The sequence below is a fragment of the Canis aureus genome, chromosome 21 (assembly GCF_053574225.1).
Source record: "Canis aureus isolate CA01 chromosome 21, VMU_Caureus_v.1.0, whole genome shotgun sequence".
Classification (NCBI taxonomy): Eukaryota; Metazoa; Chordata; class Mammalia; order Carnivora; family Canidae; genus Canis; species Canis aureus.
In genome coordinates, this window is record NC_135631.1 from 21,268,171 (window position 1) to 21,287,597 (window position 19,427).

General features: G+C 35.4%; 1 protein-coding gene across 14 annotated transcripts in view; it reads right to left on the reverse strand.

Annotated features, from left to right (window-relative positions):
- Window positions 1-19,427, reverse strand: part of CCDC73 (coiled-coil domain containing 73) — a 138,136-nt gene that overhangs the window by 92,165 nt on the left and 26,544 nt on the right. For all 14 annotated transcript variants that reach the window (XM_077863484.1, XM_077863492.1, XM_077863489.1 and 11 more), the window contains one exon: window positions 14,338-14,490. In XM_077863484.1, the coding sequence (XP_077719610.1) occupies window positions 14,338-14,490 (153 nt within the window). The remainder of the gene's footprint in view (window positions 1-14,337; window positions 14,491-19,427) is intronic.

Consider the following 19,427-nt stretch of genomic DNA (forward strand, 5'->3'; position numbering starts at 1 on the left):
GGATAAAAACTATACAATCATCTCAATAGATGCAAAGCATTCAACAATGTACAACATCCATTCATGATAAAATTCTCAACAGTGAGTTTAGAAGGAACGTACCTCAACATAATAAAGGCCATATATGAAAAACCCACAGCTAACATCATACTCCATGGTGAAAAACTGAGAGCTTTTCCTCCAAGATCAGGAACAAGACAAAAATGTCCACTGTCACAACTTTTATTCTACATAGTACTGGAAGTCCTAGCCATAGCAATTAGATATGAAAAGGAATAAAAGGCATCCAAATTGGTAAGGAAGAAGTAAAACTCTCATTATTTGTAGATGACATGATACATTTACAGAAAACCTGAAAGACTCCACCAAAAAACTACTAGAACTGATACATGAATTCAGTAAGGCTACAGGATACAAAATAAATCTACAGAAATCCATTGCACTTCTGTACACTAATAATGAAGCAGCAGAAAGAGAAATTATGAAAACAACCCCATTTACAATTGCACCAAAAATCATAAACAGTGAAAAATAAATTTAACCAAGGAAGTAAAAGGCCTATACTAAGAAAACTATAAAATGTTAATGAAAAAAACTGAATATAACAAAAATAAATGGAGAGATACCAAGTGCTCATGGACTGGAAGAATTAAAACTGATAAAATGTTCATAGTACTCAAAGGAACCTACAGATTCAATGCAATCCCTATCAAAATACCAATAGCATTTTTCATAGAACTAGAAAAAATAATACTAAAATTTTTATGGAACCACAAAAACCTATGAATAGCCAAAGCAATCTTGAGAAAGAACAAAGCTGGCAGTATTGCAATCCCAGGTTTTAAGATATACTACAAAGCTGTAGGAATCAAAATAGTTTGGTACTGGCACAAAAACAGATACACCATCCAATACAACAGAACAGAGAGCCTAGAAATAAACCTAGGGATATTTATGGTCAATTAATCTACAACAGAGGAGGAAAGAATGTACAGTAAGGAAAAGACAGTCTCTTCTACAAATGGTGTTGAGAAAATTGGACAGCTACATACAAAAGAATGAAACTGGACCACTTTCTAATACCATACACAAAAATTAACTCAAAATGGATTAAAGATCTAAATGTGAGACTTGAAACAAGAAAATACAAACAGTAATTGGCCTTCAATTTTGGCTTTAGCAACATTTTTCTAGATATGTCTCCTCAGGCAAAGGAATAAAGCAGAATAAATTACTGGGACTATAATAAAATAAAAAGCTTTTGCATAGTGAAGGAAACAATCAACAATACTAAAGGTAACCTCCTGAATGAGAGAAGATATCTGCAAATGATATATCTGACGAGGAGATAATATCTAAAATAAAGAACTTATACAATGTTCCATAGTGACAAATGCATAATACATTTGTGATGAGCACAACATAAGGTAAACTTGTCAAATCACTATGTTGTACACCTGAAACTAACACAACATTGTGTGTCAACTATGCTTCAATTAAAAAAAAAAAAAGTATATACCTCAATACCAAAAAAAATAATTTAATTGAAAATGAACAGAAGACCTAAACAGACATCTTTTCAAAGACAACAGGGAGATGACCAACAGATACATGAGAAGATGCTCAACATTATTAATCATCAGAGAAATACAAACCCAAACCACAATGAGGTATCACTTTACACTTGTCAGAATGTCTAGAATCAAAAAGACAAGAAATAACAAGTTTTGGTGAGGATATGGAGAAAAAGAACACTTGTGCACCACTGGTGGAAATGTAAACTGGTGCAGCCACTATCGTAAACAGTAAGGAGATTCCTCAAAAAATTAAAAATAGTAATGCTGTAAGATCTAGTAATTCCACTACTGGACATTTACCTAAAGGAAACTAAAACATTAATTCAAAAAGATGATGCACCACTATATTTATTGCATCATTATTCATAATAGCCAAGATATAGAAGCAACCCAAATGCCCACTAATACATGGATCATGAAGATGTAATATGTATTTACAATGGAATATTATTCAGCCATACAAAAGAATGAGATCTTGCCATTTGGGACAACATGGATGGGTATTATGCTAAGTCAAATAATTCAGATACAAAAAGACAAATGCTATACAATTTCACTTACTTGTGGAATCTAAAAACAAAAATTCTTTGAACAAAGAAACAGACTCTTGAATACACAAAACAAACTGGTGTTTGCCAGAGGGAAAGTGGGGAGGGATAGGTAAAAATAGATAAAAGGAATTAAGAGGTATTAAACTTCCAGTTATAAAATAAGTCATCATGCAACTGAAAATTACAGCATAAGGAAGACAGTCAATAATATTGTAAAAACATAGTATGGTGACAAACATGAACTACATTGATTAAGGTGAGCAATGGGTAATGTATAAGACTGTTGAATCAATATGTTGTATACTTGAAACTAATATAACACTGTATGTTAATTATAGTTCAATTTAAAAAACAAAACACAGTAACTTACCAAATAATTTGAGGAGGAACTGCTATACAACTATTCTGTTTCACCTATAAGTTTCTTCCACCAATGTTAGCAATCAGCAGTGGATCTTGCCTGCAGCAATTATTACTCTAATGTTCTAAGGGTAATTTTCTAGTTCTCTTCTTCGTTCTGTCTCCCCCAATCATTTATTTCTATCAGTAGGAAATAATGGATCCAATATTCTTTGGGTTATAATCCAATACTGTCGTTACTTATTTTGTTGCTCAAATTGTTGCAGCTTTGTCCATGAAGAATGAAGAGCTCTTTCAGGCTGGCTTCTGTATCCTTTTACATGTTGTTCCTCCTTACTATCCAGGACTATAAGATGTCCAACCCTGGAATAAGCCATTTCTCCAAGAAGTCCTGGTTTCTTTTATTAAATAAGTTTTTTTTTTTTCTTTTTAGATAAGATATTTAGAACCAAGATCTGGGCACTATAAATGGTTGCTGATACTGTGGTGTCACTATTTCTAGGCCTTTTCAGCAGCTAGAATATACTAATTCATGTACATACATACATCTGTATTTTTATATCTGTTTATATGCATATATAATGAAATCATGAGTTCATAGTGGTATCTCCAACTCAAATCTAGGACCACAGAGCTCAGTCTAGCTTATTTGTAACTTCCTTCAACAGAGAAAAATATTCTACCTAGCTCTCATTATCCACAATTTTTGCTTATTTGTTCAACCCTAGCATATGTATAGTTTCAGCCTTATTCCCATGAGAAACAAATTCACCAACTAGAAAGTGTTTATGCACCTTTTTGGTGTTATCCTTACAGTATCTTGTTAAATGCTGTTTTCCAAAGTTACTTAAGTCAAGTTCTCTTCCTACTCATTTCATTCACTGAAGTGATGTCATTATGTTAGTGAAACAGTTACATATATTTTCACAGTCTGTATTCCATTTTGTAATTCTTCTGAATCCTGACTGAATTTTTACATACTTCATAGTTCACTGTTTATGGTGTAGTTTTATGGGCTTTGACAAACATGTGGAGTAATGTTCCAACTACTTTACCATACAGAATGGTCTATCACTCCCAAAAATTCTCTTACACATTCCATTTATAGTCAATGCCTATCACACCTGGCAATCACTGATTTGTTTTCCATCCCTATAGCTTTGTCTCTTCCAGGATGTCATATAAATGTACCTGGATCTGGCTTCTTTCTTCTTTTTTTTAGATTTTATTATTTTTTTAAAGATTTATTTATTTATTTATTCATGATAGACGCATAGAGAGAGAGCGAGAGAGAGAGGCAGAGACACAGGCAGAAGGAGAAGCAGGCTCCATGCAGGGAGCCCGACATGGGACTTGATCTCGGGTCTCCAGGATCACGCCCTGGGCTGAAGGCAGGCGCTAAACCGCTGAGCCACTGGGCTGGCCTGCCTTATTTCTTTCTTTCTGTTTTTTTTGTTTTGTTTTGTTTTGTTTTTTTAAAGATGTATTTATTCATGATAGACATAGAGAGGGAGAGAGAGGCAGAGACACAGGCAGAGGGAGAAGCAGGCTCCATGCCGGGAGCCCGATGCGGGACTCAATCCCGGGACTCCAGGATCGCGCCCTGGGCCAAAGGCAGGCGCCAAACCGCTGAGCCACCCAGGGATCCCCTCTTTCTTTCTTTCTTTCTTTCTTTCTTTCTTTCTTTCTTTCTTTCTTTCTTTCTTTCTTTCTTAAAAAATTCATTTAAAAATTAATTAAGATTCACACCTTTATTTTTGAGGATATTTTAAGAGAATAGAATTCTAGACCGGTAGTTATTCTTTTAGTACTTTAAAGTGTCACTGCATTGTCTTTGGGGCTGAATAATTATTACTGAGAACTCCACCATCAATTGTATGTGCCTTTGATGGATCTTTTCCACTCTAGCTGCTTTTAGGACTTTCCATTTGGTTTTTCAGTAGTCCTTCTCTGATGCATCTCAGTGTGATTTCCTTTGTATTCATCACACTTGGATTTTGCAGAGTTCCTTTAATCTGTAGGTGGCACTTTATCATTTGGATATTTTCTACTGCTAGTTCTCTAATTCTGTCTTCTGCTGTGTTTAAGCAGCTGTTACATCTAGGGAGTTCTTAATGGGGAGGGGGGGGTACTGTATATTTTACTTCCAGAATTTCCACTTGATTATTTTAAAATTGGAAGTCTCAGAGAAAATTTTCCATCTCTTCCCCTATTTTCTCAATTTTCTAATTTCTTCAATGTATTAATTATAATATTAAATATCATTTTCTATTTAAAATGCCCCGTTTATTTTTTTTAAGATTTTATTTATTTATTCATGAGATACACAGAGAGAGAGAGAGGCAGAGACACAGGCAGAGGGAGAAGCAGGCTCCATGCCGGGAGCCTGACGTGGGACTCGATCCTGGGTCTCCAGGATCAGGCCCTGGGCTGAAGACGGCGCTAAACCACTGAGCCACCCGGGGTGTGCCCCCTTTCTGTTTAAAATCCAATATCCAAATCATATACTGTTTCTATTGTCTGGTTTTTATATTGGTGTTGATTTATATAGTATTTCTTGGTATACCAAATACTTTATGTTAAATATTTGACTATAAAACATCCTCAAATTTACAGAACAGATACAAAAATACTACAAAGAACTTTACTCTTCTGAAATAACCATAGCTAATGATGTAATATATATCCTTCCAGAACTGCTTTTTTTGACTATACATTTACTTTAATTCTTTTTTTTAATAATAAATTTATTTTTTATTGGTGTTCAATTTGCCAACATACAGAATAACACCCAGTGCTCATCCGTCAAGTGCCCCCCTCAGTGCCCGTCACCCATTCACCCCCACCCCCCACTCTCCTCCCCTTCCACCACCCCTAGTTCGTTTCCCAGAGTTAGGAGTCTTTATGTTCTGTCTCCCTTTCTGATATTTCCTACCCATTTCTTCTCCCTTCCCTTCTATTCCCTTTCACTATTATTTATATTCCCTAAATGAATGAGAACATATAATGTTTGTCCTTCTCCGATTGACTCATTTCACTCAGCATAATACCCTCCAGTTCCATCCACGTTGAAGCAAATGGTGGGTATTTGTCATTTCTAATGGCTGAGTAATATTCCATTGTATACATAGACCACAGCTTCTTTATCCATTCATCTTTCGATGGACACCAAGACTCCTTCCACAGTTTGGCTATTGTGGACATTGCTGCTAGAAACATCGGGGTGCAGGTGTTCCTGCGTTTCATTGCATCTGTATCTTTGGGGTAAATCCCCAACAGTGCAATTGCTGGGTCGTAGGGCAGGTCTATTTTTCACTCTTTGAGGAACCTCCACACAGTTTTCCAGAGTGGCTGTACCATTTCACATTCCCACCAACAGTGTAAGAGGGTTCCCTTTTCTCTGCATCCTCTCCAACATTTGTGGTTTCCTGCCTTGTTAATTTTCCCCATTCTCACTGGTGTGAGGTGGTATCTCATTGTGATTTTGATTTGTATTTCCCTGATGGCAAGTGATACTTTAATTCTTTAAAAAACAACTTGCGTTTTTCATTTAACAATATACAAGCAGTCCTCACGATTTCAATAAACACGAATTTCAGTTACCTTGTTTGGATAAACACCACCAGTTACCTAACGACATGGTTCAATTTTCAGTTACTATGGAACAGTATCATGAGTAATTGCACAAATTTAGTGCTAAACCGCTAAGCCACCGGGGCTGCCCAATAATTTTTTAATTTTTTTTCCAATAATTTTTTAAAATAAAGCTAGATTTGTCAATCCAGTTCATACAATAAAAATTTAAATCAATGTCATTTATTCTCCAAAAGAAGACAGTTGTAAACCTTTTAAAAATTAACATTTTATCTATCTTTTAGTTCACCATGAAGAGGTTTCTTTAGAAAATTCTTCTGGTCAACTGGCCAGTTTGCAATACATATTTTCATGCTCCTTTAATTTTAGTAGACACAAAATTCAATATATCTATTTTTTATTTTGATGTCTTATTTTTTTTAAGATTTTATTTATTTATTCATGAGAGACACAGAGAAAGACAGGCAGAGACACAGGCAGAGGGAGAAGCAGGCTCCACACAGGGAGCCGGATGTGGGACTTGATCTCCAGGACCACGCCCTGGGCTGAAGGCGGTGCTAAAGCGCTGAGCCACCTGGGCTGCCCTGACTTGAGTCTTATTAATAAAGACTACCTGAGGGATCCCTGGGTGGCGCAGCGGTTTGGCGCCTGCCTTTGGCCCAGGGTGCGATCCTGGAGACCCGGGATTGAATCCCACGTCGGGCTCCCTGCATGGAGCCTGCTTCTCCCTCTGCCTGTGTCTCTGCCTCTCTCTCTCTCTCTGTGACTATCATAAATAAATAAATAAATAAATAAATAAATAAATAAATAAATAAATAAATAAATAAATAAATAAATAAAAATAAAGACTACCTGATACTTGAGCTGATTCACATTTTTGTGCTTCTAAATTTCATTTTATAATCAATTATAAGTATTTCATGTGAAAAATATTTAAATTTGAATGTAGAAAACATGTCAACAATTTGTGGAATTTTTCTTAAGCTTAAATGTGCTTCTCTAGGGGATCCCTGGGTGGCTCAGTGGTTTAGCGCCTGCCTTTTGCCCAGGCAGGGCACGATCCTGGAGTCCAGGGATGGAGTCCCGCATCGGGCTCCTGGCATGGAACCTGCTTCTCCCTCTGCCTGAGTCTCTGCCTCTCTCTTTCTCCCTATGTCTATCATAAATAAATAAAATATTTAAAAATAAAATATTTAAAAATAAAATAAATAAATGTGCTTCTTTAGAAAGCCTTTGTTATTATTATTTATACATCATTGTATATTCATCTAAATTATATAGCAGTTTTCCAAATATTGGAATAAAAATCAGATTATTTAAAAAAAAAAAAAAAGGTGACCATAAGAATATTTACACTGCTGTCATTTGAGAGACTGGAAATGCAGCCAGAAGAATAGAAAGAAGATAAACATCAATTTAACAAAAAGTGATTATAGAAGTAAAATGATTGTGATCAAAAGGATGAAGATGTCCCAGAATTAGTAATGCTAGCAAAAATAGCACACTGAAGGAGTTCTCAAAGTTATCTGACAACATTGAAAATGCAATGGATAAACGGTGGCAAGCTTATCCAAACTTGAACAAGAGTATTATAGTTGTAAAGGCAGAGAAATAATGCTAACTCCATATTGTAAGTGACATGCAAGAATGAGACAAGCACTGTTCAAATTATCTGAATAGGTTTTTCACAAAAAAAATAACACTTTAATTCCCAATGTATCTGATGTTTTAAATTATAGTATACTGGGGATCCCTGGGTGGCTCAGCAGTTTGGCACCTGCCTTTGGCCCAGGGCGCGATCCTAGAGTCCCAGGATCGAGTCCCGCGCCAGGCTCCCGGCATGGAGCCTGCTTCTCCCTCCTCCTGTGTCTCTGCCCCTCTCTCTCTCTCTATGTCTATCATAAATAAATAAATAAATCTTTAAAAAATAAAACTAAATAAATTATAGTATACTAAAGAGAGCCTGGGTAGCTCAGTCAGTTAAGCATCCAACTCTTGATTTTTCACTCGGTCATGATCTCAGGCTCATGAGATCAAATACTGTGTTGGGTGCCCCTATACATTTTTCTTATAGATATAACCTTAGAATCATCCTGCAAAATTCTGAAAAACATTCTCCTGGGTTTTTATTGATATTTCATTAAATTTTTAGATACTGTCTTAATCTGTTCAGTCTTCTATAACAAAAAAGCACACACTAGGCAGCCTACAAATAACAGAAATTAATTTCTCACAGTTTTAGAGACCGGAAGTCTAAGATCAGGGTGCCCACATGGTCAGATTCTATTTCTGGTGACAAATGCTCCCCAGTTCATAACCTCACATTGCATATGGGGCTAGGAGGCTCTGTTACGGTGCTAATCCCATTTATGAGGGCTCTATCCCTCATGACTTAATCACCTCCCAAAGACCCAACCTCCTAATATCATCACCCTGGATATCAGGTTTCAACATTTGAATTTTGGAGGGACACAAACATTCAGACCATAGCAAATTCTTTGAAGAAACTACAGAAATGAAAAATTTAATCACTGAAATTTAAAGCTCTAATCAAGTTAGGTAGCAAGTAAAAACATTTGAAGAGACAATTAGGAAACAACAAAACGAAACACCCAGAGTGCAATAGAGAAGCAAACACCCAGAGTGCAATAGAACAGCAAATACAACAAAACGAAACACCCAGAGTGCAATAGAGAAGCAAAAAAAACTCTTAGAAAAGAGTTAAGAATCATAAAAGATGGGCAGCCCGGGTGGCTCAGTGGTTTAGCGCCACCTTCAGCCCAGGGCGTGATTCTGGAGACTGGGGATCAAGTCCCACATTGGGCTCCTTGCATGGAGCCTGCTTCTCCCTCTGCCTGTGTCTCTGCCTCTCTCTCTCTGTCTCTCATAAATAAATAAATAAAATATTTTAAAAAAAAATCATAAAAGATAAAATGACATGGTCTAATATGCTACCTAATGGGAATTCCAGATAGAAGATAATAGAAGAAATAAGAGAGAGGCAATACTCAAAAAGATGACAAAAAAAAAAAAAAAAATGACAGCTGAAAATTTTCCTAAGATTCAGGAACCAAAATTAGTCTCAAGAAATGTAAATAAAATCTCATACAGACTCATTAAAACTACAAACCATTAAAGATAAAAAGAAACTCCAGCGAGCAAATAGAAAGAAATGATGGATTACCCACAGAGGGACAATTAAATGAATATCAAACTTCTCAACTGCAACAAAAGAATTCAACAAAATCTCTTCAAAATTCTGACAGAACAAAAATGGTAACCTACAAATCCATGGCAAAACAAAGACATTTTCTGGTGAGGCAAGGGGAGGGGATAAATAAAAGAGAAAAGAAAGCCTTGAGTTTACCATGAACAGAACTTTCAGTGTTAAAACTTGTTAGAAAAATGGAGATTACCTAGGCCAACTTCTGGAATACAAAGAAGACAGCATCAGTATTTTTTATCAGGATAAAACTTCAGAGACAGCTAAAATCTAAAATTACTCTTTCTTTATGGCTATTTGCAACATCAAATCAAAGATACTTTATTATGATTACATATTTTCTCTCCACTATTTGGAATGATACAAACCTATTTCTATTCACTTACTGATTACTCTGAAAATTTTAATATGCCTACATAACTAAACAAAGTCTATAGTTGGTCAATATGTTACCTCCTGAACAATACAAGGACCTAAGAATCAATTCCATCCAAGCATATCAGTAATTGTAGAACAGTATTTTAGTTCTACATTTTTAACTTTATAAATTAAATATAATTATTACTTTTGATTGGATCTCAAACTTTTTCTTTTTTCTTTTTTTCCTTTTTATTTTTTTTACCTTTTTCTTTTTAAAAAAATGCTAAATAAAAATATCTATTCACAGACTACCAAGGGGAAATATTAAAAATTTTCAATGAAGATTCAGCAGAGCAGGAAGGGCATGTGAAGTAATCAGTATCTCTTAAATAGTTCCCAAATAAGATCTTTTCCTGGTTAGCCGTGTCCTACATGTCTGCCCAACATTTTGTACAAAAATATTCATGCAGCTTTATTCATAAGAGCCACCAAGTGGAAACCAGCAAGGCGTCCATCACTAGGATGGACAAATTGTGTTACAGATTTATGTAACAGACTAGTACTCCATCATAAAAAGGAAAAAAACTACTGATATGTAAAATAACAAATTAATCTCAAAAATATCATGCTGAGTAAAAGAAAACTTATACAAAGAACATATAGTGTAATGATTCTATTTATATGAATTTCCAGAACAGCAATACACTAATCCCTAGTGAAAAAAACTGGAACAATGGTTACCTCTGGATACATAAGGATGAGGAATAAGTGAGTAAGGACATGAAGGAACTTTCTGGGGGAGTTAGTAATGTTCTATATCCTGACAAGGATTTGGATGAGACAGTTACAGGCATTTGTTAAAACTCATGAAATGGTGCACTTAGGAACTAAACATTTCATTGTATAGTTGACCTCTGAACAACCTGAAGGTTAGGGGCACCAACTCCCAGCACAATCAAAAATCTGTATATAACTTTTGACTCTCCAAAAACTTAACCACTAATAGCTTACTGTTGACCAGAAGCCTTACCAGTAACATAAACAGTTGATTAATACATATATTGTATGTCACATGTATTATATACTGTATTTTTACAATAAAATTAGCTAGAGAAAAGAAAATGTTAAGAAAATCATAAGAGAAGATGTGTTTACAGTATTATTCTATATTTACCCAAAAAAATCCTCATATAAATGTACTTAGGCAGTTCAAGCCCATGTTGTTCAAAGGTCAACTGTATGTACATTTTCTATTAAAAGAAAAATACATAAATATTGAACTTCAGTTAATGATATGCATACTGAAGTATACTAATTTCAAACCAGCATGGAAATGTATCAAAGAAATAGGGCCAATGTTATATGGATATATACGAGATCAAGTATAGAATCTGGGTGGTGGGTATATTAGTTTCCATTGCTGCTGTAAAAAATTATAACCAATTTGTTGGCTTAAAACTCAAATTTATTCTATTACAGTTTGGGAGGTCAGAAATCTGATATGTTCTTAACTAAAATCAAGATGTTGTCTGGGCTGCATACCCTTTGAAGTCTCCAGAGAAAAATTCCTTGCCTCTTTCAGCTTCCACCTGCATTCCTTGACTTGTGACTTGCTTCTGCTATCTTCAAAGGCAGCAACACAACATCTTCAAATCTCTCTCTCACCATGCCCCCTACTTCTGTCATCACATCTTTTTCTCTGATATTATCCTGCTTCCTTCTGATTCTAAACCCTCATAAATATGTTGGGCCCTCTGAATAATCCAGCACAATTCCTCTTCTCAAAATTCATAACTTTATCACATCTGCAAAATCCCTTTTTTTAAAAAAAAGATGTATTTATTTAAGAGAGGGAGAGTGAGTGGGGGGGAGGACAGAGGAGAAGGAGAGAATACCAAGCAGGCTCCATGCCCACTACAGAGCCTAAGGTGGGAATCGATCCCACAACCCTGAGATCATGACCTGGGCCAAAACCAAGAGTTTCTTTATTTATTTATTTTTTTTTTTTTTTAAAGGAATCCTTTTTTTTTTTTTTTTAATTTTTATTTATTTATGGTAGTCAGAGAGAGAGAGAGGCAGAGACACAGGCAGAGGGAGAAGCAGGCTCCATGCACCGGGAGCCCGACGTGGGATTCGATCCCGGGTCTCCAGGATCGCGCCCTGGGCCAAAGGCAGGCGCCAAACCGCTGCGCCACCCAGGGATCTCCCAAGAGTTTCTTTAAACTGAGCCATCTAGACACCACAGCAAAATCCCTTTTGCCATGTAAGGTAACATATTCAAAGATGCAGAATTAAGATTTGGAGATCACTGGGATGCCATTTTTTCTACCCACCACAGTGGGTATATACATGTTTACCGTGAAATTTTTTCAACAACTGCGTATTTTTTTCATTTTTCCTAATAAAATATGGGGGAAAAATTAAAATCCCACAATAGGGATATAGTGTTACCACCACAGTAAATGTGAAAATCAATACATCTCTTTTCCAATAAAAGGGAAGAATTTTTCCCCTTCTTAAGAATAAAGTCTTCTTTCAGTAAAGATTATTATTAAAAGTAGTATATATGTATCTGCATTTAATTATTAAAAACACATTTCCTCTTGCTACCCTGAAACTTTCAAAAGATTTTCAAAGGAAATGTATTTTTTAAGTTGGAAATATAAACAGATTAAATATAATGCTTAGAACATAGAGAATATGAAATTCTAAATAGTTACCTAGACTTGATTTAACTTAGAAAAGATACCACCTTAAGCTATTCTTACAAAAATTATTTTTTAATGCTTATCCAACATATCCTTTTTTAGCAGGATTTCTTTATTAAATATGCTTTTAATATACAGATAATAAATACCTTTATATAGGATGAACACTGCAGTAATTAAATGTTCTTATTATAACAAATTTCAATATTTTTAAATCCTAGAACAAGATTCACATAATAAAAATGTGGTTTCAGATCTTTTTTCTCACAGCTCATTTTCAGGAAACCACCAAATTCTACTGATTTCCTTCTTGTCTCTTCTGTTCTGTCTTCACAGTTATATATAAATCCTAATGATCCCATCTCCATCATTGCAGTAGTTTTATAGTTTATTTTCTTCTCTCCATAATAATCATACCAACCCCAATCTATCTATCTTACAAAGAACTGACAACATACACTTCAAATGTAGACCCACAATCTCAGAAATGAAATGTTTTTAAGGGATTTTGAACAATAGAGTTCTGCTGAAACAACTTTTATAATTTTATATAGGGGCACATGGGTGGCTCAGTCAGTTAAGTGTCTGACTTTTTTTTTTTTTTTTAAAGCAGGGGGTTTCTGGGTAGCTCAGTAAAGCATCTACCTCAGGTCTTTTTTTTTTTTTTTTTTTTTAAGATTTTATTTATTCATGAGAGACACAGAGAGAGAGGCAGAGACACAGGCAGAGGGAGTAGCAGGCTCCATGCAGGGAGCCCAACGTGGGACTTGATCCCAGGTCTCAAGGATCAATGCCCCGGGCTGAAGGCGGTACTAAACCTCTGAGCCACCTGGGCTGCCCCAAGTGTCTGACTCTTGATCTCAGCTCGGGTCATTGGATTGAGCTCCATATCACGTTCCCTGCTTGTCCCTCTCTGCTCCTCCTCTCGCTTGCTCTCTCTCTCTTTCCCTCGCCTCTCTCTCTCAAATAAATAAAATCTTAAAAAAATAAATTTAGTGTGTCTGGGAGGCTCAGTCGGTTGGGTGTCTGCCTTTGACTCAGGTCATGATCCTGGAGTTCCAGGATCAAGTCTCACATCGGGGCTCCCTGCTCAGCGGGAGTCTGCTTCACTCTCTACCCATCACCTCACTCCATCTCTCTCTCTCTCTCACTCTTTGTGTCTCTCTCAAATAAATAAATAAAACCTTAAAAAATAAATTAAAAAAATTTTATAGAGCTATTTCCTTTTTTTTAAATAGAACTGTTTATAATTCTGCAGTTTTTTTTTTAAGATTTTATTTATTTATTCATGAGAGACACAGAGAGAGGGAGAGAGAGGCAGAGACACAGGCAGAGGGAGAAGCAGGCTCCATGCAGGGAGCCTGACGTGGGACTCGATCCCAGAACTCCAGGATCATGTCCCAGGCTGAAGGCAGGCACTAAGCCACTGAGCCACCTGGGCTGCCCCAGGCTATTTCCTTTCTAAATACCTCAAGAGTTATTAGTTTATTCTTTGTTTTTGTTTTTTTTAGTTTATTCTTTGAATCAGAATACTCACTACATAAATTTATTTTGTCACTTAATGTATTGTCCTGTTTCATTACTTAATCATTCATAGACACTTATCTCATAGCCTTTAACAAAAATATAACCTCCTGAAGAGCAGCTCTTTTTTAAATAAGCCAGAGTGTCAGCTATAGTAATACCTATGCACTCCTAGGCACTCAGTAAATACTATCTGACTTACAGAGTATTTAACAATCTAAAAATCCATTTTACTTTCTGCTTTATAAATTCTTCTTTTCCCTTCTGTGATAATGACTAAATCTGTCCTTTTCTCTTTTACTTCATTATCTGGACTATACTTCTATATTTCTACTTTCAAAATAAGAAGTTATTTTGTTGTATCTTTTTTTTCCTTAAACCAAATGGCTGGACAAGATCAAGTTCCCTAACTTAAAAAAGGATTTTAAAAGTGAGCTTACCCTTCTCATACGTAACTCTTCTAATGCTTCCAGTAAACTTGTTTTGAAATCCAATAGCTGAATAGAAAACATGGTCTCCGAAGAACTTTGAAGAGCAAAGGTAGAGGACGATGAATCACTCTTAAAATCATTCTCCATATTAACATTTATTTCCTATAATATAAAAAGGTTTTAAATGAAAAAATCATTTATCTAGGTTTTTCAGTAACAGCAGAATTACCACAAAAATATAACAACCTGTATCCCATAATCCTCCAGGTTTAACACTGAATTTTCGTCATCACTCCTATTCTGGATCTTGATACACACAACACTTAGCAACGATGATCCATCCAATTTCTCTGTAAATGAAGCTTTTTCTGTTACCTTAGTACCTCCAAGGGCTAAATTTTTGGCATGTCCCTAGACACCATGTTCTATAAGCTTCAGGCAAGGTTGACCCTTCAGTAAATGCTTCGTACCAACGCTGCCACTGTGCTTCCTAACTTTGCCTTGATATAAAGCATTCTGCAAGGATGGTATGAATACTAATAGTAAGACAATCTTTAAACATTACAAAGTTGAAAGAAGAAGAATGGAGTAACTGTCTTTGTTAAAAACCAAGGCACTTATATATCTTTTCCAACCCAGATAATGTACGAGTCAGGCTGCAAGAGACTTCTCTTTTCAACTTTTCATAAAAATAATTATCAATTCATAGATAGTTGGAAAGAAATGTGCAGGGAGTCTTATATACCATTCACTCAGCCTCTTCCAACTTTTTTTTTTAAAGACTTTATTTTTATTTATTTACTCATGAGAGACAGAGAGAGAGAGAGGCAGAGGGAGAGGGAGAAGCAGGCTCCATGTAGGGAGCCTGATGTGGGACTCAATCCCGGGACTTCAGGATCACGCCCTGGGCCGAAGGCAGGTGCTAAACCACTGAGCCACCCAGGGATCCCCTCTCCCAACTTTAATATCTTGCAGAATAATAGTACAATACAAAAACTGTGTATCTGACATTTGTATAATCCACAGAGTTTATACTATATAATAATTCTACCAAGTTATACTTTCACTCATGTGTGTGGGTGTGTGCATAATTCTGTGCAAGTTTATTATATGTATAGCTTCATGTAACTACCACTGTAATAAAAATACAGAATTGTACCATCAACAAAATACAGAATCGTAACAACAAAGCAGCTTCTTTGTTTCCATACCCACTACACTAATTTGTTCTCTATTTCTATAATTGTTATTTCAACAGTGTTATATAAATGGAATCATATATAACCTATTAAGACTGGATTTTTTTCAGGGGTGCCTGGCTGGCTCAGTTGGTATGGCGTGTGACTCATGATCTCAGGGTTGTGAGTTTGAGCCCCACACTGGGTATAGAGATCACTTAATTAATACATTAATCTCTCCTAATAAAAAAAGTCCAATTTTTTTTTCATTCATAATAATCACCTTAAGGTTTATCTAAGCACCAATAGTTTATTCCTTTCTATTGCTGAGTAATAGTCCATGGTACGTCCTATGTATTATGGTTTGTTTAACATGCACTCATTGAAGGACATCTGAGTTGTTTTAGGTTTGTTTTTATGAATAAAGACGCTATGAATGAACATTTCTACATAAGGTAAGCTTTCATTTCTTAGAGATAATCTCCAAGAGTACAACTACTGAGATGAATGAATAGAGTCCACTTTAGCTTGTGAAAGAAACTGCCAAACTATTTTCCAGAATGTTAATACCATTATCCATTCTCATTGGCAATGTATGAGTGATCCAGATTCTCCAAATCCCCACCAACATTCAGTGTTACCACTATTTTTTATTCTAGTCATTTTGACAGGTGTTTAATTAGTAAGCATTACCCAAAGAAACAGAGCTAATAGGATGTATATATCCAGAGAGAAAGAAATTTATTTTAAGGAATTGGCTCATGTGATTGGGAATCTGGCATACCTGAAATGTTCAGGGCAAGTTAGCAGGCTGGAGACTCAGTGAAGAATTAATTGATACTGACACTTGACCAAACACAGTCCTGAAGCAGAATTCCTTTTTCCTTGGGGAACTTGAGTCTTTTCCTCTAAGGCTTTTAACTGTTTGGATGAGGACCACTCACATTTTGAAGGGTAATGTGCTTTACTCAAAGTGTATTGATTTAAATATTACTCTCATCTAAAAATTACCTTCACAGCAATATCTAGACAGGTGTTTGGGCAAATACATTTGGTCAATATATTTTCTGTATTTTTTTTTAATGAGTTTACCCTTTCATAGCCTAGCCAACTTGACCCATAAATTAACCATCACAGGTATGTATGCAAGAAACTCTAAAAGGGAAACTTCCATTCCTGCAAATGATGGACTATGCTATTTGGATGAATTCTCCAACTACAAACAATTAATAAATTTGAGTAAAATATTTTTAAACTTCCTTGGGCAGCCTGGGTGGCTCAGCAGTTTAGCGCCACCTTCAGGGCACTCCAGGGCATGATCCTGGAGACCTGGGATCCAGTCCCATGTCAGGCTCCCTGCATGGAGCCTGCTTCTCCTTCTGCTTGTGTCTTTGCCTCTCTCTCTGTTTCTCATGAATAAAAAAGTAAAATCTCAAAAAATAAATAAATAAACTTTCTTAAAAGTATCAAAGACCTAGCAAGATAATAAAAAAATTATCAAGCAAAATTCTAAATTCTAAAAAGATCATGGGACACCTGGGTGGCTCAACGGTTGAGCATTTGCCTTTGGCTCACTGCGTGATCCCAGGATCAAGTCCCACTCCAGGCTCCTTGCATGGAGCCTGCTTCTCCCTCTGCCTGTGTTTCTGCCTCTCTTTCTCTGTCTCTCATGAATGAAAAAATAAAATCTTAAAAAAAAAATAAAAAGATTATGAACCAAGAAATAAACTAAACATAGAAAACTGTTTTTATCTTGTGGGCATTTGCCAAATTGAGTAAAATTAAATAACAGCATTGATGACCTCTGGTTTGAGAGATAGGGACGGCAAACCTAGCGCCTGTCAAAGTAGGAAGTCCAATAAGATACCTACTATATTAAGTAGAATTAAGAAAAGTTAAACTCAAGAAAAGATGAAGCAAAAATAACCCACCTCCTATATAATTGCCTATAGTCTAATTTTTAAAAACAGGTAGAGGACTTGAATAGACAGTCTTCCAAAGAAGACAATACAGATAGCTAGCAGGTACACGAAAAGGTGTTCAACATCACTAATCACCAGAGAAATGCAAATTAAAATCACAGTGATATCACCTCACATGTGTTAGAATGGCCAAAATCAAGAAGACAAGAAATAACAAGTGTTGATGAAGATGTAGAGAAAAGGGAACTTTTGGGCATTGTTGGTGGGAATGTAAACTGTTGCAGCCACTATGGAAAAGAGTATGGAGGTTCCTCAAAAACTAAAAATAGAACTAACACATAATCCAATAATTTCACTTCTGAGTATTTATCCAAAGAAAATGAAAATACTAACTCAAAAAGATATATGCATCCCATATTCACTATGGCATTATATACAGTAGCTAAGACATGAAAACAAGTATCAAGCAATGGATGAACCGATAAAGAAAACAGTAAAAAAAGAAAACCTTGCCGTTTGCAACAAAATGGATGGACCTTGAGGGCATTAAGCTAATTTGAAATCAATTAGACTGAAACAAATACCATATGATCTCACTTGTATGTGGAATCTAAACAACAACAAGCAACAAAAAGCAAACTCGGAGATACAAGTGTGCATTCTCACCAACAGTGCACAAGGGTTCCTTTTTTTCCACATCCTTGTCAACACCTATTGTTTCTTGTGTGACTATTTGGGGTCTTTTGTGGTTCCATACAGTTTTAGGATTGTTTGTTCTACTTCTGTGAAAAATGCTATTGAAATTTTGATAGAGATTGCATTAAATCTGTAGATTGTTTTGGGTAGCACAGACAGTTTAATAATAATTCTTCCAATCCATGAGCATGGAATTATTTTTTCATTTATTTGTGTCTTCCTCAGTTTCTTTAATCAAGGTCACAGTTTTCAGTGTACAGGTCTTTCACCTCCTTGACTAAATTTATTCATAAGTATTTTATTCTTTTTGATGAAATGTAAATTAGTTTTCTTAATTCCTCTAATAGTTGGTTATTAGTATATAGAAATGCAACAGATTTTTTTATATAGATTTTCTATCCTGAAGTTTTACTGAATTAATTTAATCTAATCATTTTTGGTGGGGCCTTTAGGGTTTTCTGTATATACATCATCTGCAAAGTGAGTTTTACTTCTTCCTTTCCCATCTGGATGCCTTTTATTTCTTTCTCTTGCCTAATTGGTCTGGTTAGGACTTTCAGTACTATGTTGAATAAAAGGTAAGAGTGGGCAACTTTGTCTCTTTCCTAATCTTGGAGGAAAAGCTTTCAGCTTTTCACCCTTCAGTGTGATGTTACCTATGGGCTTTTCATATATGGCTTTTATCATGTTGAGGTACTTGTTTTATGTTTTATTTGTTGTTATTTTCAGCTGTTGATGTTTTTTTTCTTTGGGGGGGGTGTTATATTGATAAAGGATTTACATCTTCAATATACTACCAAACTGTTCTCCAAAGTGGTTTTGCCAACTTACACACTGACAGTGTCTGGAAGTCCCCATTGCTTCATTTTTTCAATAATACTTGGCATTGTCAAACTTTAAAATTTTTGCCAATCTGGAGTGTATGATGTGAAGTCTTGAGAATTTTAATTCTCATATTCTTGATTACTTATGAGACTGAGCATAATTTCCTGTGCATATTGTCTATTTGGATATCCTCTTTTATTAAATATCTGTTTAAATATCTTGCACATTTTTCTATTGGTTTATCTGTCATTTTCTTTTTATTATATTTAAAATATATTCTGTGATATTACTCCTTTTTTGGCTGTATGTGTTATCTTTTCCTGCTTTGTGATTTATCTTTTTACTCTCTTTCAGATGTCTTTTGGTGAATAGAAGTTTGTAATTTTAATAATGAATGTTATTGGTCTTTTGCTTCATTACCAGTGCTTTTTTATGTCTTATTTAAAATATCCTTTCCTAGACCAAAAGCGACTAATAT